At 41.3% G+C, this 23,860-nt stretch overlaps 2 protein-coding genes across 6 annotated transcripts; both read right to left on the reverse strand.

Annotated features, from left to right (window-relative positions):
- Positions 1-18: 18 nt before the first annotated feature.
- Positions 19-8,728, reverse strand: LOC136430993 (uncharacterized). Its single transcript, XM_066422164.1, has 10 exons — positions 7,757-8,728; positions 7,156-7,397; positions 6,804-6,931; positions 6,279-6,445; positions 5,231-5,390; positions 4,784-4,950; positions 3,344-3,480; positions 2,794-2,969; positions 2,518-2,651; positions 19-888 (listed from the first exon to the last, which is right to left on the reverse strand). The coding sequence occupies exons 1-10, from the start codon at positions 8,260-8,262 to the stop codon at positions 702-704; spliced, it is 2,004 nt and encodes a 667-aa protein (XP_066278261.1). The 5' UTR covers positions 8,263-8,728; the 3' UTR covers positions 19-701.
- Positions 8,729-8,836: 108 nt separating this feature from the next.
- On the reverse strand, positions 8,837-23,623 carry LOC136430997 (rho GTPase-activating protein 19-like). Of its 5 annotated transcripts, none has more exons than XM_066422171.1 (14): positions 23,485-23,623; positions 22,825-22,967; positions 21,952-22,128; positions 15,661-15,729; positions 14,867-14,941; positions 14,259-14,468; positions 13,625-13,854; positions 13,268-13,354; positions 12,800-12,925; positions 12,183-12,305; positions 11,745-11,852; positions 11,277-11,441; positions 10,765-10,830; positions 8,837-10,501 (listed from the first exon to the last, which is right to left on the reverse strand). In XM_066422171.1, the coding sequence occupies exons 2-14, from the start codon at positions 22,856-22,858 to the stop codon at positions 10,454-10,456; spliced, it is 1,518 nt and encodes a 505-aa protein (XP_066278268.1). In that variant the 5' UTR covers positions 22,859-22,967; positions 23,485-23,623; the 3' UTR covers positions 8,837-10,453. The 5 variants fall into 5 exon arrangements, with proteins under 5 accessions (XP_066278268.1, XP_066278269.1, XP_066278267.1 ...); XM_066422172.1 differs by having other exon boundaries at positions 12,815-12,925; positions 14,867-14,944; XM_066422170.1 differs by having other exon boundaries at positions 14,867-14,944.
- Between the last annotated feature and the right edge of the window lie 237 nt (positions 23,624-23,860).

Raw genomic sequence — 23,860 nt, forward strand, 5'->3', positions numbered from 1 at the left:
CCAAGAGCCAGGACACAATTCAATGTAGCAAAGCAGTATATTTCCCTTGCCCCTGATTGGCCCTGAATAGGATAGGTTGGGTTGTAACAAGAATAGAATGCTGACCACGTCAACCAAGATTATCACGGAAAGCAAAGTGCTTCTTCGATTCAAAACCCTTTAGTTTGCACAAGAATTCATTTCGTCTACATTCTTTCTTCTTCTTCCTTTTACACTGTTCTGCTATATATATATAGCTTCAACAAAGGAACGAAGAATTTCCCGATGACGTCCTTTATCGGATTCCCTAAAGAGAGTGTCTTGTTGTCGACATATGAACATCAAAAACATCAATCAGAACGACCGAAGACGACGTCAAGGTATGGGCGGTTATTGGTTGGCGATGGTACGGGACGAATAAGGAGTGATCGTCTGTTTGTTTGATTGCTCTTTGTCTGTTGGAGGATGGGGGGATGTCAGAGGAGCGGATGTGGTTGTATGTCTGCTGTCACTTAAGAAGACTAACGGGGTTACATAGTGTAGGAGTTAACATCTGTCACTGTTTTTGTGTGAAAACGTAGGTTTCTCGGGGTCAAGTGCAATTTTCCTGACTCTGACGCATGCAATGTACACCACGTGCGAACTGACCCTCGGCAATCCAAACACTTTATGCAATTCAGTTCTTGTGTGATGTAAGCGCCATCTTTCCTGGATAGGATGTCTCATGCTCTGGTGTCCTGGAGGTTAACGCAGGTGTGCACCACCCTCCCCACCACATACCCCCCCTGCACGTACGCCTGCAGGACTCGGAAGTTGTTCTGCGCGGCCCGGATGTCCCCGTAGATCTCGTGCGAGCCCTTGTACCAAATCTCCACCTCCTCTGCCGTGTCTATGATGAAGTATTCACACCTGTGGCAAAAAACGCTTTGGTTAATTTTCTTTGCCCACGGCCATGACCACGTCCTGACAGAACGCGTGGGTGTCCGCTTTATGTCCAGGTTACACACAGCCGAACATCGCTCCCGAAAACTGAAGTTCGGAAACAGTCTGACCAGTTTTAGGCCACTCCTATCTTTGGCGCCGAACATGCGCCAAACATGTCCCAACCATCTCCTAACCACCAGTAAATGACTTACTCCCGACTGAGCCCTGACAGCTTTCTAACCTACTCCCAACCATCTCGACCTCTAGCCACAGACTGCCGAATTTCTCCTGACTAATTCCCGACCGATTGCTAACCCGCCCCGAATTGAAATGGACACATTCAGTGACTTTCAAAAGTGTGGTCATTTTTGTTTTTAATCAAAATAATCCACTCTTCTTTGTTGTTAACATCACAGAGAGATCAAATTCGGATCACGGTTAGCTTGATTACGGCTTTTAGTGTTCTTGTTTTTGGTCGAGTGAAGGTCGCCCACGTTTTGGTAGTAGTCGACAGTCAGTTTGGTTGGAAATGAGTTAGCAGAGATTTGTCTACGGCCGTGGGTTGAGCCATGGGTAGGTTGGAAACTAGTTGGGAGTAAGTCAGCAGTGGCTATGGCGTGCAATTTTACTGCTGACTTACTCCCAAACACCAGCCGAACGCGAGCCGACCACGCCGAACACCAACCGACCCCCAGTCGACCCATTCCAGACCTCCCGACCAGAGCCGAATGTTTTAGAATCTTTTAAACATTCGACAGGCCGAGCCAAACACCGGTACCGGCCGACCGAGACGAACGGCCAGCCGACTGAGCCGAACACCAGCCGAATCACTCCCGAATCACACCTAACCATGGTCCGGGGAAGGTCGGGAGGCCGTGTTCGGCTTCGTGTAACCTGGGCTTTACTTTCCTCCAATCACAACTGAGCGGTTATAAAAGCTGGTGGCCTGCCAATTCCGTCACCATGACGTCTTAGCATGAATCAATTGACCCGCAGAGCCAGAGGGACAATACCCGGTACTCAGGGGTGAATGATAAGGCCAAAGGTGGCCAGTGCAATTTGCTCTTGCGTATGAGGCACGACTAATTACGCCTTTGATACTGAGAATATCAATGCCACTTAATTTTGGACATCATATTTGTATGTCCTTTTCGAGTCTCTTGTTGCCTCCCTTGTGCCTGTCTTTCAATGGATTTCAATTGATTAACGACAAAGCTCGAGATACCTTTGACTTATTTGACAAAAGGCATATTAACGTCATTGAAAACATAAGAAATGCGTTCTGTTGTGACAGCTTGTGATGTTTTATATAGCACCGACAGGCCCTATAACAAATGGATTGGGCAACAAAGCCACACGCGCTACCTAACGTGATGTATATCTGATTAGTCCTGAATTGGATTTGTGCTAAATTTGACTTTATATTGGGAATATCATATAAAACACACAAAGCGTAAAAATATTTTTTATCGATGAAATTCGTAGAGCGCGCTGTCAAATCGCTCCGTCGCAGCAAGGTCGCCAACGTGCCGCGGGTCGGATGAGATAGGGGCTTTAGCTACCATATTCTCGTTCCCTGCTAGATATCCTGGGGGGAAGGAAATTTCATCGCACCTTGATAAAGCGCACTCTAGTAGATCCTCGATGAACAGCAGCACAGCCTGTGCCAGTTGAGTCTCGCCACACTGCACCAAGGCTGCGTACAGGTCCTTCAGCGCCTGGCCAAACAACTGTAGCCCCTCTACTATCTGAAAGACAGTGTGGAGAAAAACAATGTCCCAGGTGTGCAGTGCCGGGAGGAAAAGATCAATTAAGCCTTAAGTAGATACGAATTATTACTCATTCTTTTTCTACACAACCACAAATGAAAGAAATACTCAAACATCATACCTTGCCCTGCTCGAAAGCTTGCCATGCGTCCTCCATCTTGTTGATGGTCTGTTGACTCTGTTCTCCATCATCCACACACTTCAGGAACTTGTCTCCATCCGCTCCCAGTCCGACGGCGAACCCCCGGTATGTCTGCTCCCACTGAGTGCCATTGGAACTGTCCGTGATACCAAAATCTACACACGGAACAATGTGATTTCAATACAAGATATGTGATGTATCAAAGACAAAGTTGCGTCATTGTTGGTACTGACTAAACAGAAACGTAAAGTCTTACCCAGTTGAAAGACCGAACGTTTAGTACAATATAGTTCTTTAGAAAATGCTAGAAGACAGAACTCCATAGATAGAATAGTGAGGCTGGCCAGAAAGATTCGTTAGAGAAATATGAATATTTGCAACGAGAAGTTGCAGAGAGAACACATTACACGGGAAGGTTAACTTAAACTAGAAACAAAACCGCAAGAGAAGTAAAACACTTTCATGAATTGTTGACCTTACATCCCCTCAATAGTTTCTGGCTTGTGGATAACTTCTGTACTCCACTTACCTGTTGCCATGACGCTGACAAACTTCTTGTTCACCAGATATCGAGCTTGGTAGTTTCCCGTCGGGAGGTACAGAGTCATGTTCACAGAGCCCTTGGGAACGATGTCATGGGTCGGGTTCAGCTTGCCCTGGACGTACCTGAGAACATGTTTCCTTGATTATTAATTATCTCCATGAAAAATGGAGATATAGTTTTGAGTGTGTCTGTGTGTGTGTTTGTCTGTTTGTGTTTCCGCACTACTGTAGTCAGCATAACTCAAGAACCTCTTGATGGATTACGATGATATTTGGTATGTGGGCAGGTGTTGTTAAGCCAAAGTTCAAGGTCGATTTTGGGCCCCCTGGTATGTGACCTTGGTACTGCAGCAGAACTTCAATTTTTGTATCTTTTGACCTGGATGTGCTGTGGTCTTGATTTTTAGGTGGCAGATAGCTTGTGATGTAATAAAGAAGTGGTGTAGGTTTGGGTCCCCTAGCAGCTTCCTCTGGAACTGCAGGGGCGTTTTTGTGAAAATCTTCTAAGGAGAATAACTGAACAAAGGAACAACGGATTTCCATGATATTTAGTATGCAGGTAGCTTAGATAGAGATATAAACAATGAAGTGCAAATTATGCTAATCGGGACTTAATTTGCATAGCTAATTTGGAAAATCTATATTTGCAGTGTTTTCCATTATCAGACTCAAATACATGTAACGTATGTAGTTTATGGAAAGTGGATCATCAACAGATACCAATTATGCAAATAAATTCCTAATTTGCATAATTAATGCAAAACACCATATCTCATCTAATTGGAAAATTATAGGACTGTCAATATGATACTTAGTATACAGGTAGCTTAGACAGAGATATACATAATGTAGTGCAAATTATGCTAATTGTGACTTAATTTGCATAGCTAATGAGGACAATCTATATTTGCAGTGTTTTTCATTATCAGACTCAAATACATGTAACATGTAGTTTATGGAAAGTGGAGCATCAACAGATACCAATTATGCAAATAAATTCCTAATTTACATAATTAATGCAAAAACACCATAATTCATCTAATTGGAAAATTATAGGACTGTCAATATTGCAACATGTGTAAGTTAGATAAAGATGTTGATGACTAAACGTATAGAATTGTTCATGGAGATATGAGGTCGTGGAACTCTTGTTTAACGTTGTAAGAGATGGAGCAATGATAGGCTGGGTACCATCTTCTGTAGTTGCCACTAGCTCGCCCTGGTCGCTTGCTTACCACCCTCTGTGGTCACCATTTTTGCTTGCTTTCCGTGGTATTAAGAGAGACAGCGGTAACTACCGAAGATGGTACCCACGTAAGAACAATGCCAGAAGAAATGATCAAGCTAGTGATGTGTTGGTGACTTTTTCCCCCTTTGCATGATTACGATTGTAAACTGGAACTGACTGGTTGCCATAGTTACCGACCTGTAGTCCAGGTACGTGTCGTCATCAGCGCCTGACTGGTAGATCCCGATCCAGTCCCGCGCGGTGGCCTGGTCGGAAGGAACCGCCCAGCTCACGGTCAGGGCGGTGCCTGACTTCATGTCCCGTGGAGACAAATCCATTGTCTTATTTTGTAACACTTCGTCAACCTGTGAAACGACAACCGAAAACTACGAGTCAGTAGTTGTTTGAGGCGTCATGATCATGAATTCATGATTCACAAAACCCACTTGCTTATGCTTCGATGAAGGTTAGACATCCAGGTAATGAGGTAACTGGATAAGTTGTGTAAATGGCCAGGCGTTTCAGACAGCATCCGCTGTATTTCGTCATTGACTGAACAGAATCCAGTTGCTTGAGTAACGTTTGTATTGAGCTCGTGATATGGTTTGCAGTAAAAGTCGTTGGAACTGATAGAAGTCATCTTACTTTGTCATTAGAGTTGATGACGAACACTTCCCACCAGCCACCGTACTCCTCATCTTGGAGGATTGTGGGTAGTGACGCGGCGCTCCCGTTGGCGGGCCGTCCCACCGTGTCCCAACCGTGCCACCGGCCTCCCCGCTCTAACTGCCACACGTGCGACAGGCTGGGAGGGGATGGGGTGGACAACCGAGCAGTTAGCAAAAAATTCTTACCCTTATACCGGCCAGTCATCAAAACGGAAACTTAAACAGAGAATCATTTCAGTAAATGGAACACGCAAAAACCGGTATGCCTGAACACCTCACCCGAACTCATCCGAACTCATCCGAGTCTAATATGCAGTGTACACGGGACAAGGACTTTATGTGACGCTCTGGATATATTGTCTATGCAATTATGAATAAAAAATATGCAGCCAGTTTTAAGTATTTGCCAGTTTTTGTCATTTTACCCCGATCACTGCAAGAAGAGAAAGAATGTCTGTCCGCCATATTGGATTCTCATTGTTGGGGTCCACTTAGGTCCGCTAATATCTTTTTTTTTAGTTTGACAGACGACAGGACGATAAGGTGATGGATACTGTTTAAATAATAGATTACAGCATTGCACAAATTTATAGCAATCAACTTATAATAACTGTACACAAAGTGTTTTCAGCCTCAAATACAAATGTATTTCTTATCTTGGAAACTAGCGAAGAAACATGCAAAAACTGGTAAATACTTAAGACCTGCTGCATATTTTTTATTCATAATTGCATAGAGAATGTATCCAGAGTGTCACATAAACCCCTTGCCCCATGTACATTGCATATCAGACTCGGATGAGTTCGGGTGAGTTCGGATGAGTTCGGGTGAGTTCGGATGAGTTCGGGTGAGGTGTTTAGGCATACCCCGCAAAAACCCAGATAAAGTTTTTCAGTCAAATGGAGTACTAGTCCAAATCTATGTTATACGGTCTATCTTGGATCAGCTTAGGCTCATTCACACACTTCCCAATAACTCCGTTGAGGTAGCTTGGAACCTGTACATGACTAAGGCATAAAGCATACCTGCCATCTTTTGGCACGACAAATATCTCGTTCCCAAGATGGACGTTGTTCCCGGCTGTCAGTGGGTTGACGTCACTGAGCGGTGCTGGGATCTGACCGTTGCCGACGTTTGACCAAACAGCCCAGGTGCAGTATCCCCACGGGTTCACCACCTTATCGCACGTCGTCTACAGTAGAGAAATGTTTTGAAGGTTATTATGGCATATCGAAATATCTAAAAGTTCTCGGGGAGGGGGGGGACACAACACAACACCACGCAACACAACACAAACAACACAACACAACGCAACTCAACACAACACAACAGAATACATTACAACACAACGCAACGCAACACAACACAACACAACGCAACTGAACGCAACACAATACAGAACACAACACAGCAAATGCAAAAAAACAACAACAATACATTGCAAGAAGAAAAGCACTAGTACTTACATACATGTACACAACTCATGGAACAACTGTATGTGCAAGTGACCCCAAACCCCCTCTCTCCCACTGACAATCTTCATTACTCACCTGTGGAATGTGTTTTAAGTGACCGTCCGTCCCGATGGCGAAGACCTCCGTCATGCCTTTGAAGATGGTTTGACTCATGCTGTGGGCTTGTGGACGGGACAGTTTCTGCATAATTGGTGGAAAAATTCCTGGAGAAAAACGATTCAGCTTGAGGTATGTTTACGGAGGTTGATGTGTGATGACAGAGCTTTAGTAGTAGCCAACCTTACTACTCATTCAATTTTAAAAAGTGTCAGTTCTCAGCTTCCTTAAAATATAGACTAACTCCACCGACTAGAGGTATACTCACAATATGCTGGATTTTCTAGCTAGAGTCCTGGTTGCCATGTCATGTGAATCAGTGCTGACTTACCCAGTACCCGCCATGTCTGCCACTCCGTACTGCGAACCTGCGTCTGATAGTGAACCTTCCCATCGGGGAAGATGGCGTAGGCCTCGAGATACTTGGTGAAGGCGTTGTACACGATGGACGGGTCGGTCACCAGGTCGCCTCCCAGGCTCTGCCACGTCTGGAACCCGTCGGGCCCGCTGTAGGTCCAGTACAGGCGGGACTCGTTGGTCATGGAGCGGGCGAACACCACGGTTTTGCCTTCCCTGACAAGAACCGGACATCCAAGACCATTAGGGAAGACGATACGAAACAAACCGCTATGAGATACAGTACTGTCTTATTTACTCTGAAAGTGTTGTGAGCTGAGAATAACATCTATTTATTTATACGGGGCCTTAAAGTTTCGAGTGGGATCGCATTTACTAATCATTAGTATGCATCTATTTTGTACAAAACTCAAAGTTCGACGTCTTTTCAAAGGTTATCCTAAAGTTCGTGAGGTATAAAGGGGCGTGTGTGCATACTCAAACCGTGGACTTTGACGCTCTACAAAGGACGGTTGGCAAAGTCAATGATTGCTTCAGGACATGCCATGGTATCAAATCATAAAGATGTCGCTTACCATGCAATAGCAGACACCGAGTCCCGTCCTGTTAGATCCACGTCTGTATCGGTGGGTAACTTCCCCGCAGGAAGGGGTGTCCATGGTAAAAAGTCCCGTCCCCAGGTTTTATTCTGACCACGATAATACACCTGTCCGTCCGCGCACTGCACGAACACCTGCATGGCATTGTCAGGCGCGTACACCACAGATGGGTTGGACACGACCTTTCGGCCGTCCGGACTACCGAAGTCCTCAAAATCCTCCCATCGAAGCCGCAGTGGTGGGTGGACGGTCGGGCCAACCGAAGCCAGAGGTCCGTAGATGCCGAGGCTGAACTGGAGAGTACCGGCAGAGGTGGTCCTGAAGGCGGCGGTGTAGTTGTACCTTACCGGGCCCATGTGCGCGGGGATGCGGGTCTTCAAGACGGCCAGACGACGCTGCGCACCTTCGGGATCAACCCCGAAGACAGTGGGGAGGAAAACCAGCAGGGAAACGAGGACAACGGAAACAATAAGCGACCCCATTGTACACGAATAATGGAGTTAGCCTTTCCAACAAAACAACTTGAGGACGATACAACGTACAAAGTTCGGCGTGACCTCTGTCGCGCAAATACATTTATCTGATGTCTATGTTTACAACCCTTCAGTACCCTGCAAATCAACACACTCAAACACTGCACAGAGGCCAGCTAGTCCAAAAGTTGTCCTGATATTCCTTTATATGTAAAAAAAATTTGTGATGTGATAAATTGCAGATACACCTTGCCAGAAAAAAATCAAAAATACATTCATGTTTTGAAGAGTTCCGCTGTGAAAGTAAATACTAGCACTGGATTTTAGCACCAGTGATTCAGTAAGAGTGACTTTTTTTACATCACTGATGGTAGTATGAACAGTTCTAAATTGTTGAACTTAATTTGACGAGAACATCTATATTTCACATCCCCTAAAGGAGGATTTGAAGGGAAATACTTTGGTATGTATAATTCTTCTAGTTCCTAAACTAAAAGGTGATTGAATTGTTTATTGATTGTTACATGTAACTACATTGTATGTTAAGTGTTAAAAAAAAGGTTACCAAAGACGAGACTGATAGTTCAGGTTTTGATCAAATTTTCTTATACAACATAGATACAAGCTTGATACACTGCTTAAAAATAGAAGACAGCAGTGTAACAAGTAGTAATGGTATAATACATCAGATCAGGTTAAACAATAATGGTATTGGATTTAAATATTACAAAAAATGGTTAATATGATACAAATGTACAAGAAAGGAATTAATAATAACAATGATAGTACAAAATACAAAGTAATAGTTTTACAAATGAGTTGTTGAATATACACTGCTGGGTTAAATATTTCAATAAACTAATTATAAAAATCATGCTCATATTCCAATGGGGTTTGAATATCAACAGATTGACACAGTAAGTTATAGCTGGAGTTCCTACCACCAAAGGCTATCAAAATCAATTCTAAAACTAACAGCATATATTTCTATCAAGTTTAGAAGAATGTTGCAACCTAATTTCTATGTGCATGCACGTGTGTGCGCATAATGCATATTAGAATATTCCAAAAGTATACATTGAGAATTACAAGAAAAACATATGTACTACAAATTCCATCAATTTTCACTTTCCTACTTAAGTGTCTCCTTAAAAGGCTGGTTAAAATGGCTGCATGCAATGGAAAAAGGAGTCTAGATTGTCTAGTTTTCCTACATGTAGCCTTAACTTCCATATGTACTTCAGTATTTCTGAGCTTCATTTTCAGAGAATCAAGCAATATTTTTCCAACTGAATGAAATTAAAGCTTTGTTAGATTAAGCTGGGGATAATTGAAAAAAAAATAGAAAGCTTTAATCTCTATGTCATGTTATGTAATGGGAAAGGATGTCCACTTATTGCACAAGAAATCCATTGAATCAGGTTCAGCTGCCAAAACAAGATATCAATCAAAACAAACCAGCTCCTAATTCAAGTAATGCTCTTCCAAATGATGAACAGATTACAGTAAATTTCCATGCCAGATTATCAGCTGCAGATGATACCAGTTTTGATGGTGAGATGCATTTTGACTTATCTGTGAGGTACATGTAACAAGCTATCAAACTGTGCAGGTAGTTCTGTGTACATGTAGGCAGTCCTAGTGATGAGAGAAGTACTAGTGGATAGGACGCATCTAAACAGAAGGCCTGTTTTCCAAATCATGCAGTACTTACAAGTCACCTAGGTCTGGCTTGCAGATTTGTTTGTCAAATACAATACAGGTTTCATCATCATGGTCAATACAGACCTTCCCACATGGCAAATAAAATGTCTGTTCAAACACAGGCAACTGAAGACTTGTTGATAAATGTAGATATAAAAGACCTTCTACAATTCTTAGTTGGTATCATACAGTATGCAGAAACTCAAACCTAATTCTTGTGCAGTGCATGCATGTGAAACATTTCATACTCAAGTCATACTAACTTTAGTAGTTTAGTTATTGAAAAATACATATGTATTGATATGTGTGAAACATAACTGTTTGAAAAGCTCTCAATCTTACTAGCTCATGAAACTTTGGCATCTTTTGGACTCAAGCAACAGGATTACTTGAAGTTATTTGACTGTAGTTAACATTTTTGTCTGAAAAATATAATCAAATGATATAAATGTGCAGTACATATAGGTGGCTAAACCTATCTAGATGCCTGTCTCTCTCACAAAGCTATTGGAGAAGTTTCCACATCATGTAGCGTCACGTTTTCCTGCAGGAAATAGACAAGGGTAAAAATTGAAGTTGACGTCAAGATTTCTGACATGCATTTACAGTCAAGTTAGATATGGTAACTATTTGATGTCCATCCTAGACTGATGAAAATGCCCCAGAGAAGATTACAAAACAATCCCATCAACTTCATACCAACCCAACTATTTCCAATGTGAATATATTGTAGTAGAAGCAAGTCTCCAATGATTCAATTGAAAGGGAATACAATACTGCACTGTCAAAGACTTATCAATAACATACCTTTTCAGCGAGCTGCTGAGCCTGAGAAAATGCTGTTGGAATCATTCTTTTCTTGGCAGGAGTATCCTGTACATGATAAAGGATAAGTAAGAACCCATTAGGGTAAGGATGAACCTAAAAGTTTGTTGTGTAGAAATTATGAAGACACATATTGCACCAAAGTCAACATAGATGTCAGGAACTTTTGGGGGTATGGCATACAACTTACAAGTGTTATTCCTCGCTACATGTACTTTCGCTTATAATGTTGAGTTATCTTCACAATCACAGCAATGCCTTACATGTTATGTACAAGCATGTTACATATTGTACTGAATGCAGAACATAAAGTAGAATAAACAACACTACCTTTTGCTTCAAGTCAATTATCTTGTTGTTGGATCAAAAGCACCGCTATCTATCAGCACAGTTGAGCTTTCATGTTTCGTGTTTGGGAGTGAGCTCTTTTGATATTGGGATGTTAAGAACATTACAATTACATGAGGATGTGTTCAAAAGGCAGGAACCTTTACCTGAGTTTTTTTGGTGTTCCTACAGATGGCCCCTGGCGTGTTGACCTCTGTGTGACTGCTGATCCTGGCGCCAATCCTGTCCGACGTCGGAGTCTGTGACGACCTCCTGGGGTCAGAGTGGGCTCCACTCCTCGTCTGTGTTTGGGGTTTGTTACTCCCAAAAAGCTGTACACCCAGAATAGAGGATAATAGTTCAATATTTTACTAATAATTCTGTGGGCTTTTCAATTATAATATCAATCAGTAGAAATCTTCTTAATCAAATATATCAATACCAGTGTGGTCCACTACATTGTCAAAGTCCTGAAGAAATCAGTGAAACCCTAATGCATAAACATGTTACCGTGTACGTGTATGGAAGTAAAGGAACAAAAAATCATTTGAGTCATCTACAGTCTTAAAACAGTTAACTAGTTGAAGACGTGCTACAAGTTTCCGAGTGAGACCCAAGGCTTCTTGGAGACTAACCTTTGTGATAGCAGCTCCCCAGGACTTGCTCCTGACATGTTTGCCCCGGGTCCTTGGTAACACCTTGTGGTTTGGTGATCCCGGTGTGCAGTTGGAGTGATCATTAAACTGATGGACAAATAAAATACCACTCATCAACCATGAACACATCATAAAGGCACTCTAAACTCTAGAAAACTCATGGCAAAGTAGCGTATGTTTCTCTCTGCACCAATATCACAGTTTTGTATCGATGAACAAAATTATTAACAGACTATAACTTTAAAAGTTAAAAGCTACTGTCTTTAGTCTACCTTTGACCAGAAATAATCCTTTCAAATTACAAGGAAGGTAAACATCAGCAATAGACAGGGGATGGAGAGATGAAGGAGAACTGGAGAGAGATAGAGAAAGACAAAATATCCAGCACAAACATGGAGCAAAACTTTGTGTATGTACCTGTTTGACGTATTTTCTCTTCTTGTGGGAGTCTGGCATGGCCTGGACGTGTGCGTACAGCTGTGCCAAGGCCAGGTCTGTCTGGGTCTTGCTTTCTGCATCTTCATGTGGCCTCTTCTTAGCCTGGTGGAAAGGTAAGTCAGACAAGTCAGTGCTATTACCTTTACTTTAAATGAACATTAAATGTTGTCCTAGCTTTTATAAAACCTGTATCTTAGAGGATAGATGGCTTCACAGTGTTTGGGACATACACAAAGATCATCATGACAGACTTTCATAACGTGTGACATATAACAAATCTGACTTTATCACTAGTCTATAACCTGATTTCGAAGATTTCAATGCCAGAAGGTTTGTCTTACAATTGAAATCTTCTGATGAAATTCGAGGAAATGTGAAAATTTGATCATTTCCTCCTACCATCAGGAGTTAGTGAAAATTGTGAAATTATGAACTCCATTGAGAAGCTCTTCTTTCTTGCCCAAATATGTACATGTACATGATATTTTGAAAAAAACAAATTTGGTGTGGTCACAACAACTGCACATGGAAGACAGCTATGCTGCTTTGATCCTTACTCCTAGCTCTAATGAAGACAACACCAAAAGGAAATGTACCCTGGTCTGGGCTACCTCATCTGAAGGCGACGCTGTGTTACCAGAAGATGCTGTTTTCTGCTGGGCTGCAGATTTCTCTTTCGCAGCGTAATGTAGCCTGCACTGGGCCCGCAGCTGGACAGGTGCCTGTGGAGGAGAGGGGTAAGGAGCAATGTCAAACTGAACTACACCCTCTGTACAAAATGAAGTACATTATAAAACAGCAAATACATCATCATCAACCTGACATGTGCTTGTGCTTCTCATAAGTATAAATGTATGTTACCATAAAAATAACATAGACCCATATCTTAAAATACATTTCTAAAACCATTTCTGCTATGTTGAATGTAAAAGACTGCCGATCATTGCAACATATATTGAAGAATTGAGGGTCTAAGAAACTATTCAAAATCTTTAACTATGTATGATCTTTTCACAGATTTCAGATTACACAGGTATAGACATGCTGATGTGATTAACCCTTACCAGAAACACCCTCTGGGAGTGTTTGATGATGAAAGCCACGGCACCATTCAGTTTGTTTACATTGTCCTTCAGGTCTGCAATGGTTAACTGGAAATCAAAATACAACTCAGTATTAGTTAAGCACACTACAAGTTTTATACACTTGTAGTCTGAAGGAGTTCATTGTAGTACGACAAAGGAAGAATAACCTGTGACAATATAAATGAGATAAATTAAGTTGTTCATGTGAAAAAGCTGGTGGAATCACTGTGAAAGTGCCCTAGGAGCATACATGCACCTACTGTTGCATGGAATAGACATATTTGCAACTATAGTATAGGCTCTTGCACATGTAGTACTGGATAGGTGTGTACTCACACTTCTTGGCCAGAGGACATGAGGAGCAAACATGACCCCGAGGTTGTGTGCAGACATCCTGTTCTTGTGGTCCTTCTGTGCCTGGGCAGTCTTGTACAGCAGGGACAGCACGGCCTGGAGCAGCTTACGGTTCACGTTAGGGAGCAGCCAGAACAGCAGCTGGTACGTCTCGATCTGACGCTCCTTGTTTGGCTTGTCTGTCTTCACACTTTTGTCAAACAGCATCATATCTACAGGTATAAAAGGAAACTCTTGTCTTTACAAATGGAATACAGACCTTGCAGAAATCTGGCTATTGTCACACTTGAGTGAACAAGATCATGAGCAAAAAGCTTTTGCACCAAATGTCATACTGAAATCATATTAGAGGTCCCATGATTTACCTACAGAACAGAAAAGTGATAATTTTCCCACCGACAGCAGCGACAAATGATATGTAAATCCAACATATACATATCTTCCATTACTTAATTGACTTCAAATGTTTTGAATTTGAGGATCATTAGAAAATCTCTTGGCAAAACTTGAAAATATGTAAAAAGTAAGTAAATCAAAAATACAACTACTACGACTGTAAATACAATTTCTGATGGTGAGAAAATGTTTCAATGAGGGGAAACTGCCCTCTTCTGACCTGGGACCTGTAGATATGCTGGGTAATGTCTGGTGGTCAGCAGGGGCTCAGGTAACTCTCCCAGGAAGATCTTCAGGACACTGGCCACGTCGTGTGGGGTGAACTCTCCCAGGTCAAGGTCAATGTCAACACCGCTGTTGAGGCTGTCCTTAAGTCGCTGCTGTCGGTGGGAATTCCCTGGAATTCTGAAGATTCCCTCTACATGGGTATCTGTCGGTTGGAAATAGCGCATGTCATACAAACTGGGATGACAAACATTGCAATTGACAATCAAATTAAGATATTGGTCAATTCTGTGCCAAGAAATCTTCATTTGAATTGCCATACAATGTTTAAATCGCCCCCTTTTGTGAGTCGTACACTGATAGAAAAATGCATTTCACTTTCAGAAAGTAAATTGCTAAAAGGGACAGTTTTGTAAATTTTGACAATGCTGTCATAGCTGTCACTATGAGAGAGGCAATGGTTTTATCCTGAAAAGTCATCCAAAGAGGTCGCCAACATTCAAATCAGAATTAGCATTTGAAGAGCCTGGAGTCCTAAAAGCATATATGACACTGAGGCTGACAACATTTGCAATGCAATAAGAACATTCAAGGTGAACCTACGGTTTCCCAGGAAGTCAATCAGCTGGTGGATCTGGGCCAGGCCTTCTTCTGTCAGTGGGGCCCCAAACACTCCACCTGCTGGGTACAAAAGTACTGCAGGTCAGAACAAATACACAAATGGTAAACCAACCTTTATGCATGCGCACCAAAAGCCATTGCTGTTACACTCGTCTGGTAACTTGGAGTGGCAACGGTTGTGGTAGCTTGCTGATGGTTAGGTCCATGGACCTGTTCAACGTTGATGACAATAGCAGAAGTTTGCCACAGCTTTCAGTTTGGTGGTACCATCCAAGGGGTACTACTAATACTAGTAATAGTGGTTGAACTGTACCTCTACAGGTATCACTTGTACGTTGTACTGGGTAGCTGTGGAAAGAAAAGTGTATCATACACTTAAGCTTCTTTCCACAACTATCTCCAACAACTGTTTATACATCAATCCTCCATGCAGACCAGAACACTACATCCACCATGTTTATACACCAGCCTGTATTGCATGCTGAAAACCACCACACCCCATCAGTTGGGTCCACATAAAGACAGACTGCAAGCTATATGAGCATTGAGCATGCAACACGCTTCAAATGGCACTAATACTAGTAGCAACTTTGCAAACTTTCCCCAAAACTGCAACAGCAAAAAAGAAACACATGTGTAAAACATATGTACCATGAATCTGGCAACTTTGTTTCTGCATGCAGTGACAGAACACCAGAAGTACATTTAGTACTATACCTATTGTGCTTTCACCACTTTGCCTTTTGTTAACCAGGGGTCTGGTTACGTTTACTCACTTTGTTCAGACTTAAGTTTCCTCAAGGCAAGCCAAGTTGCCAGAACTGTGTTCTCAGCCTGTTGGGTCACTAAAGAGTGGGTGAAAAGTGACATGTCACCGTGTAAATCAGCCTGCTTCACTGACACATTTGCATGGCAGCCAAGTGGGACTTTATAACAGAAGGACATATTGTATTGCAACGTTTCCCCATATAAGAGTTACAGCATTAGGTTACTATCTTAAACTTTAGAATTAAGGCCTTAAACTTCACATCTTGAATTTATTGGTTTGACTGTGTATGTCACTAATCTAGGATTTGCTTTTTATCAGCTCAGCCTCTCTAACTCTAAGGCACTTGATGGTCACCATGATTTTCCAACAGAAGCATTTGTCCATTGGACAGCACTGATTATTCCTGTAGTTAGAGAAATACTATATATAGGTGGGACAGGTGAAAATTTCAAACTCAATATTTTTCCTTCAAATTTTGTAGGTGGATAGAGCATGTCACAAGGGCCATAAAACATCTTAAGTTTTTGATCTAGCATCTTTCCTTCCAGGATTATGAATTTTTGAAATATTATTTTTTCACTATTTTTGTAGAAAAAAACATGTAACAAAATGTCATATATTTGAACCACTAAAGTAGCTCATGGTACGCTTAAATTTTTTTCTGTGGTACATTATGTACACAACATTCCATTTATCACCCAAACTTCCCAGTAATGTGCACATCTGGGTCCCCACCAGCCATGGAAGTTTCATATTGATTGTGTCTGTAATACGTCATATCATATGTGTTATACTACAGTATTCCCCTTCACTCTCAATTGAATGCTATTTTTGCTTTTATTGCACAATTATCTTACTCTTGCAATATTTTAACTGATGTTCAACACCTACAGATAAAATCTGTATTTTACCTTCATAATAATTTCAAAGTATATATACAGATTGCAGATAAAAAGAAATAACATATGATTTCACATTCTCATTCTTGTCTTTATTGTGATCAAATATCCTGGCATTCCTTGTAAATGTACCACTGCTGCAAAGCAAATAAATAATCAGTAATTGTGAATAGATTTATGGCATGTACATTTATGGCATGATTATTTACAAATCACTTCTACGACATAGACTAACTTGAGTTTCTTGATGTACATGTAACTCATATTCATAAATCTTTCACCTAAAAAAAGTAATGCAGCATAAAGATTAACTTCAAATGAATCAAATGTCCTAACTCCTATAGCAGCTCTTGTGATTATGACAAAACTTAATGGAGTAGATTTATGGTATAAATGACTATACTGTAATACAAATCACATATTGAATGGTATCCAGGGGTTTTTCTAGAAAATAATGACAAGAGGGAGCACACTGTGTCGAGGGAGCGAAGCGACCGAGGGGGGGATGGTGTGGAAGGGGGGGTGCCCCCCCTTCCACGGTGTGAAGCCTTTGAAAAATTGCAGCTTAAATGGGACATTCTGAGGCTATCTGAGAGAGAAATTTTAGCTCATGAAACTTCAGAAGAAAATAGAAGAAAACATAATAATTCCAGATTAAAATTGTGAAAAAAAATTTTTCCACTGCAAAATCAATTTTTTTGAAAGGAAACCAATAAATATGAAATTAGATTTTTGTTAAGTTTGAGTCCAACACAAATCACATTAAATTTTAGACCATGAAAAAAAAATCAAAAAAAAAGAAATACTTTAACTTCTCCCTGGTGGCCTTTTTTGCTCATACTGCTTTTCCATTGAAGTTTTGGCATTGTGGCAAGCATACTAGTATGTCTGTCCCTTCATGATCTGAACAAGCACCTGGCATGCCTGGACTTCATTAGCGGCAGGTCCGCGACGCTGATATGTACAGCGGGGTCCTTTTCAGCCTTTGGGACACCCGAATCCCTCAGCTGAAACATTAGAGTATTATATAAACATTGCCACGATCTAGCCATCTTTATCCAATTTGTGGCAGAAAAAAAGTCATCTCATTTCTGCAATGGATAGACTCCTTTGCCTTTTTCCGTTTTATGCTGTGGGATGATATCTTTAGATGCTCAAATGTCAACAAAAACAGCTCGTAATCTCTCTAAACTGTCCGTGCAAGTTCCCGGCGGCTGTGGGTGAAAGGTCACGAAGTCTCGGGAAGTCTCGCTATCTAGGTCAGCTGACCTTGCATGTAAGCCATATCAAGTCTCGCGAGAGTAGCTGACAGCAAAACAAGATGGCGCCTCGGTTGGAAAAATGTTATTTCGATCGTGTTTTGCACCGTCTAAACGGTGCATCTACCGCAATAGGAATATTTTGGACTAATTATAACATGTTTTATGATCTGATACATTGTTTTGTGGTGGTGCTGGGATATTTTTAAGGAGGAAAGATCGTTTTCGGGAAAGATTGCATGTTGTACGGCAGCATGTTGTTGGAGAGTAAGAACATCGCCCAAGTGCGACCAGGGTTCAATCGGCATTTTGACAAGAGGGCGCAGGCCGGGAACAAGAGGGCGCGCCGCCCCTGTTTCCCGGTTTAGAAGAAACTCTGGTATCTATGATTTTCAAGAAAAAAATTCACTCAGTTTGCAACAGATTGACTTCTTGAGAAGTGGAACACATAACATAACAAATTTTCAGTCCTCAGTTCCATTTGCTTGATTTAGCAGCTTCCAACACAGAACATAACAAATTTACATTGTTTGGAGTTTTTCACTTATTTCTTGAGCTCTGCTTCTATGGTAAAGACTTTTCCTTCTGAGCATTGATTTTCAGTTCTTTCTCTCTTGTTGCCAAGGCCGATGCAGCATCCTTCTCACTCTCTGCCCTTGCTTTCTTGTTGCTTTCCACTGCTAGAGCACTTTCTTTCTTGGACAGTTCCCTCATGTTTGTCTTCAATGATTTCTTCATCGTAGTTGCTTGTGATCATTCTGTCTCTCTTCTTCTGTTCTAACTAACTCTGAGGCCAGTGACTCAATGTCTTCATTTTGGTGACTTTTGTCTTCTACTGCCTCTTGCAAGTTAGCACAGAGGTCTTCAATCAACAATGTGCTCTTTCAGAGCCTCTTGCACTTCATCTGAAACCTGCAAGTTCAGCTCTGAGTGATCTCTCCCTTGCTTCGGTTCTACGCAACATTTTCTTCAAAGCTTTTTTGGAGGGGCTCTTCTGTCTTGCTAAAGCTTGACCATCATGGGAAGCCATCGTCTGTGGGCAGATGTACTTTTCTTCCAGCAGCTGGTCTTCATCCTTGTAGATATGGCCATTGTGTATCAGAAACTTGTTCTTGCCTAATTCTGCTGTAGGGCTTCCACAGACGTCCTCAGAGACAAAGGGTTCACTTTGTTCTCCCCAAGGTTTTGCAGCCATGTTGCCACAGTTTCCCATGTGCTGCCAGTTGTCATTCTGTAAGCACGCAGCTCCAGTACAATCCTGTTATTAATCACAGGAATAGCTGAAAGACTTGCACGGCCATCTAAGACGGTCCTGTCAATGCCATGCTGGCTACAGCTCTCTCCGACATGCTTAATGTCCTTGATTTGAAGACATGGCAGAGTCTTGTCCCACACTGCATCATCTGTCACTTGATTTGACCACATGTCAGTTACTAGGAGTCTTTTTAATCTCGGGTCTATGCAAGTTAAGACGGCTGGCAACTTTCTTGAGATGGGGAACTCAATTTTCTATGCACTGTAGTTGATGATGTCCCTCACAACACGGATACTCAAATTGCAAGAATGCAAGCTATCTGGAATAAAAAGAAGACAAAAAAATATCTGTCAGATTATTATCAAAGAACATATTAAAACAGTTTAAGTTTTACTTCAATCTGTTAACAACAGAGCAAGAAGGTTTGAATAAAACCTGCTTGAACAGAAGCATACTTTACATTGTGTTACCTTCTGTTGTGTTGGTGAATTGGTTGGTTTTATCATTCTATCATTATTGTTCCACAACCAGAAAAGAATTATAAGAAACAGAAAATCAAAGCAACAGCAGCACATATTGTTACCTGTTGCTTTAGGAGTTGAAGTATTCAATAAATACATGAACCTGTGCATCAGGTTGTATGTAAACCCTAAACTGACAACACAGGCTTGGCCTACTTAACTGATGAATCCTCAAGGTATCCTCAATGTAACTAAATTCACTCAGACTGCCCCTCCCCACCCTTACATGATCTTACATAATCAAAAACTTATTGACAATACATCTAGATTTCTTTTCAATTAAATCATTCATTAATCTTCTCTATAGACCTTTAGGAAGGTTATATCAATATTTTCTTGTAGAGACTTACCGGGAATCTTTTCCTGCTCCACCAGAAACCTAAGCTCGTCAGGGGAAAAGGCCTCGTGTGGGCTACCGGCGGCCATGTTGGAAACTACCACTTTTATCAAGGGAAATCCGGGGGTGTTCCAAATGACGAAATCATAAAAAACATGTTTTTCTTAGTAGAAAAATAGTTATACAACATGTTACAAGCGGTGTATTTTGAAAATTCGATAATTTTTACATATTTTCATAATTTTAAAAACTATATTTTTCAATATTTAAGTCACGAAGTAGTAAATCTGAAAAAACACCACCGGTAATGCGTAGCCCCGAATGTTCTGCTACATTTTTCATGTGATTTTGGTGACTGGAACATGTGGAACACACCAGGAAACAGCTTTGAAAAACATAGCGCGCAACTTGTTGACAGCACTTTCGCGCACTGACCTCATTCCAGCGCTACGGTAAGGTGTTGGCTCAAGAAACATGTGAAAAACCTCAGGAAGTTTTGATTTTAGCAAAAAGTTGTAATAATGTCTTAGAGATAACCTTATTTTCAGCAATTCTATGAATTTTCAGCCAGAAATAATGTACTTTAAAGCAGATATGGCATTTTTTCTGAGAGGAATGCTGCATTTTGGACTTTTCTACGCTGTGTGTCATGGGGATTGGCCCCCCTACTATATATTCCAGTCTCCTGCATGCATACATGTACATGCATACTAGACCACAAAGAATTAGATCTTACATATTTCATTTGAAGAGTAATGAAATGTACTACTGGTACCAGTCTATACAGATTTCATTTCATGTATTTATTTATACAGGGAAAACACACTCAGGCAACAAGCCTGTTTTTCAGGTATCCCTGATACTACATGTACAGACGAAGCCACTTAATTGCACCTCGGATAAACGCACCTTCCATTTAATTGCACCGAATCCCAATATCCAAAACCGGTTCCCATTCACTGCATTGTTAGTGACTCCGCATATCTGCACCGCTCATGGTCACCATTGCCGGATAACTGCACCATTTTTTTTTCAAAAATCCTCGACAAGTTAACTGAAAAGGTGCGCTAAAATCGGCAAACGCGGTACAAATGAGCCGATACCTGCCGGTGTGAGGCGCAATACCGCCAATATGTTTAAAACTGTTTTGAGTAGCAAAGGAAGGCGGTCTCCATTGACAGTTACGTTGATAGGAATCGTATTGGAGGTCCCGGGCGGGTCACCCGTAATCAGTAACCAAGTTTTAGTTTCAATTCTAAGTTTCATGGCGGTACATGATTTACGTAAATCGACAACTGCACTCTACGTAATGTAACACAGAAACTGTTATCCCATGAGTGGCATGGCGATGTTTCAGAATGCCTCCCCTGTAACATTACGTGTGTTGTAATGCGGTAGATTGCATGGAAAAATGAAAGAATGCAAAATCAAAACAGGTTCGTAGTCATTTCTTTATTTTCAGCAAAGGGTCAATAAATAAAGTTAATAACTGAATAATTTCGTCTGTTTTCTTTGTGCTAGTGTTTCTGACTAACAATACACCCCCTCGCCCATGGTGGTGCGGTCCAGCTGGGCATTTCGCATAATTGCACCAGCCGGATAATTGCACCAAAAACGCTGACAAATGGGTGGTGCAGTTAAGCGGATTCTACTGTATTACTAAAATCTAAAAACACATCTACATGTAGCACTACATTGATACTACAATGTCACACTACAATGTCACAACTCACAAGTGAAAATTTGATGCACAGAAACAAGTTTTAATATTAACTTATACATTTGGAAAAGACCTGGGGGGTTGTTTGGGTGTGTGTGGATGGCAGGAAGATGTTCGTTCAATCTTTCTGATTTACTACATGTAGTAGTAGTAGGTGATCGAATAGTTGGGGAATCCTTCATCTCTTACCTTTTCTTCCTCATTCAATTGGCAAATTTAATTTCTTTCCCAATTCCACACACCTGATGACCCACAATCCTTCCAGTCCCTGGAGCATCCCTTCTACAGGTGCCCATGATGTACAAACCTTTCTTCTTTGCGAGGAATCTCCTTTTGTCCTTGACTGGACTAGTCCCCAGTACTCTACTCAGCTCAGGCCCAGGCAGGTCCAGGAAGCGTGTCAGCATTCCTCCGCACAGCTCCTTAAACGTCTCCGGGTCCTCAAACCGCAGCTTGTCCACCCAGTAGTCTGGGTTGGTGATTGCTGTAGAGGAAAGAATGTTACAATTGGACCACTCTTCACGTTACATTTGCACTTTGGCATTAGCATGATATTTCCAACAAGGATTTCTCCATTTTAACAACTGTTCCTCTACATGATGGTGGCACTGTCAATTACAATCACTGTCAGCCAGCCTATTAGTAAGGCTTCCACTTTCACTATCTACTTTAAAATCTGGGACAGTGCTTTTTCATATTAACACTTGCAAGGACCAAAAATCACACACTGGCAAAAAACTGAGCTAGAAATATGACACGACCTAACATTTGGGATGGTGAAAATCAGATGCTATGACTGAGTATGAAGAAAAAAGACAATGGTGACTAGAGCTACATCACATGATACAGGGGCAAACTTCCTGTAGCTTTCCTGACTTTTGTATTTCAACAATTCGCTAAGATTATAGCAGAATCTGATGCAGAAACGCAGCATATTTTTCTTTACATGAAGATGATCATGTACATCATGGACTATTTTCTTGCCCAACTTTAGACATACACTGATAGATTCTTACAAGTGAAATAGATAATTTTGTCCTTTGGAAATTTGAGGAACATTTGATTCATGTAGATTATAGTTGTCTTGGCAAGTAACATGGTACAGTGGTAAACCCTCAGGCATACTAGTATTAGACTACAGTGCTTCAAAATTATGTGTGATAACCGCAGGGGTAATTACCTTGTGAGATTGTCTGCACTGATGGGCCATCCATGCTGAAGAACTGAGAATTGTGCTACTAAGCTACGTCCTACCCAGCAATACCGGAGAAATGTTGCTCGGATATACTGTGACTTGCCCTGGCTTCTCAAGACAAGGGGCTTCTGAAAACGGAGAACAATAAATGTCGTCATGGAGCTGCTCATCATCTATAAACAACGTTTTGGAGGCATGTTTGTACCGGCTTCGCTGTTAGCATAACAATCGGACGAGATTAAAGACAAACATGGTAAATAAAGGATTGAGACGGTATGCATGGTTTCTCACACGATTCTGTTCTGTTGGTAACGCAACGTTAGGCTAGTTAGCTTTCTCAAGTTTCTGTTGACATTTTTCAACCTTTTCTACAACAATCAAGCAACAATGGCCACTGACTAAGGAAGCATTTCACTGAAAATATTAGTTAACTTTTTATCCTGATAATAAACATTCATCAGTCGGTATTAGTTACCTTAGTTTGTTCCAGATTGTAAGTTTTTCCTGTTCTGCTCGAGCAGCTTTACCTCTCAATCTCATCCGCCCTCCCCCAGCCTTTTCACCAGACGTCAGCGCTATAACTGATAATCTTTCAGTGGCCACGATCGTTACAAACGCATGAGACCAACGGAACATCCCTCTTACCTTTGTTTTGCAGCTTGTGTCCTGTAGATACTCGAAACTTTAACGGCGTTCATCTGTTTGCTAAGCTATTCGTGTCAAGTCTCAACTTTCACCAACAGTACTTACTTTTCAAAATGGCGGCACCGTTTAGGTCATTAGTAAACTCTGCTGTGATTGGTTACGACTTTGAAAATATCATGTTTGATTGGCTACTCTTTCCTGACGTCACTAGAGCTTATAGACTGGTGCACTTTTTCGTAGGTGTGTTCATTTTTCAATTGTAAAATGTATATAGCATCATTCTTTTATATAATCTACAATTCTACGAACAAAAATTTATACATAATGAAAATATTATATTAGAGACTACATAACAATGCTCATGACCATTCTATGC

The sequence above is a fragment of the Branchiostoma lanceolatum genome, chromosome 3 (genome assembly GCF_035083965.1).
Source record: "Branchiostoma lanceolatum isolate klBraLanc5 chromosome 3, klBraLanc5.hap2, whole genome shotgun sequence".
NCBI lineage: Eukaryota > Metazoa > Chordata > Leptocardii > Amphioxiformes > Branchiostomatidae > Branchiostoma > Branchiostoma lanceolatum.

Excerpts from the sequence above, each read along its gene's own strand:
- LOC136430997 (XM_066422170.1), bottom strand. The coding sequence starts at position 22,858 with ATGGATGGCCCATCAGTGCAGACAATCTCACAAG. Across the intron at positions 12,306-12,799 it reads ATGAGGTAGCCCAGACCAGG|GCTAAGAAGAGGCCACATGA; the intron begins GTACATTTCCTT and ends CCTTTCCACCAG. Across the intron at positions 11,442-11,744 it reads GGGGAGCTGCTATCACAAAG|CTTTTTGGGAGTAACAAACC; the intron begins GTTAGTCTCCAA and ends CTGGGTGTACAG.
- LOC136430993 (XM_066422164.1), bottom strand. The coding sequence starts at position 8,262 with ATGGGGTCGCTTATTGTTTCCGTTGTCCTCGTTTCCCTGCTGGTTTTC. Across the intron at positions 7,398-7,756 it reads TCGGTGTCTGCTATTGCATG|GGAAGGCAAAACCGTGGTGT; the intron begins GTAAGCGACATC and ends GGTTCTTGTCAG. Across the intron at positions 2,970-3,343 it reads TGTCAGCGTCATGGCAACAG|ATTTTGGTATCACGGACAGT; the intron begins GTAAGTGGAGTA and ends TTCCGTGTGTAG.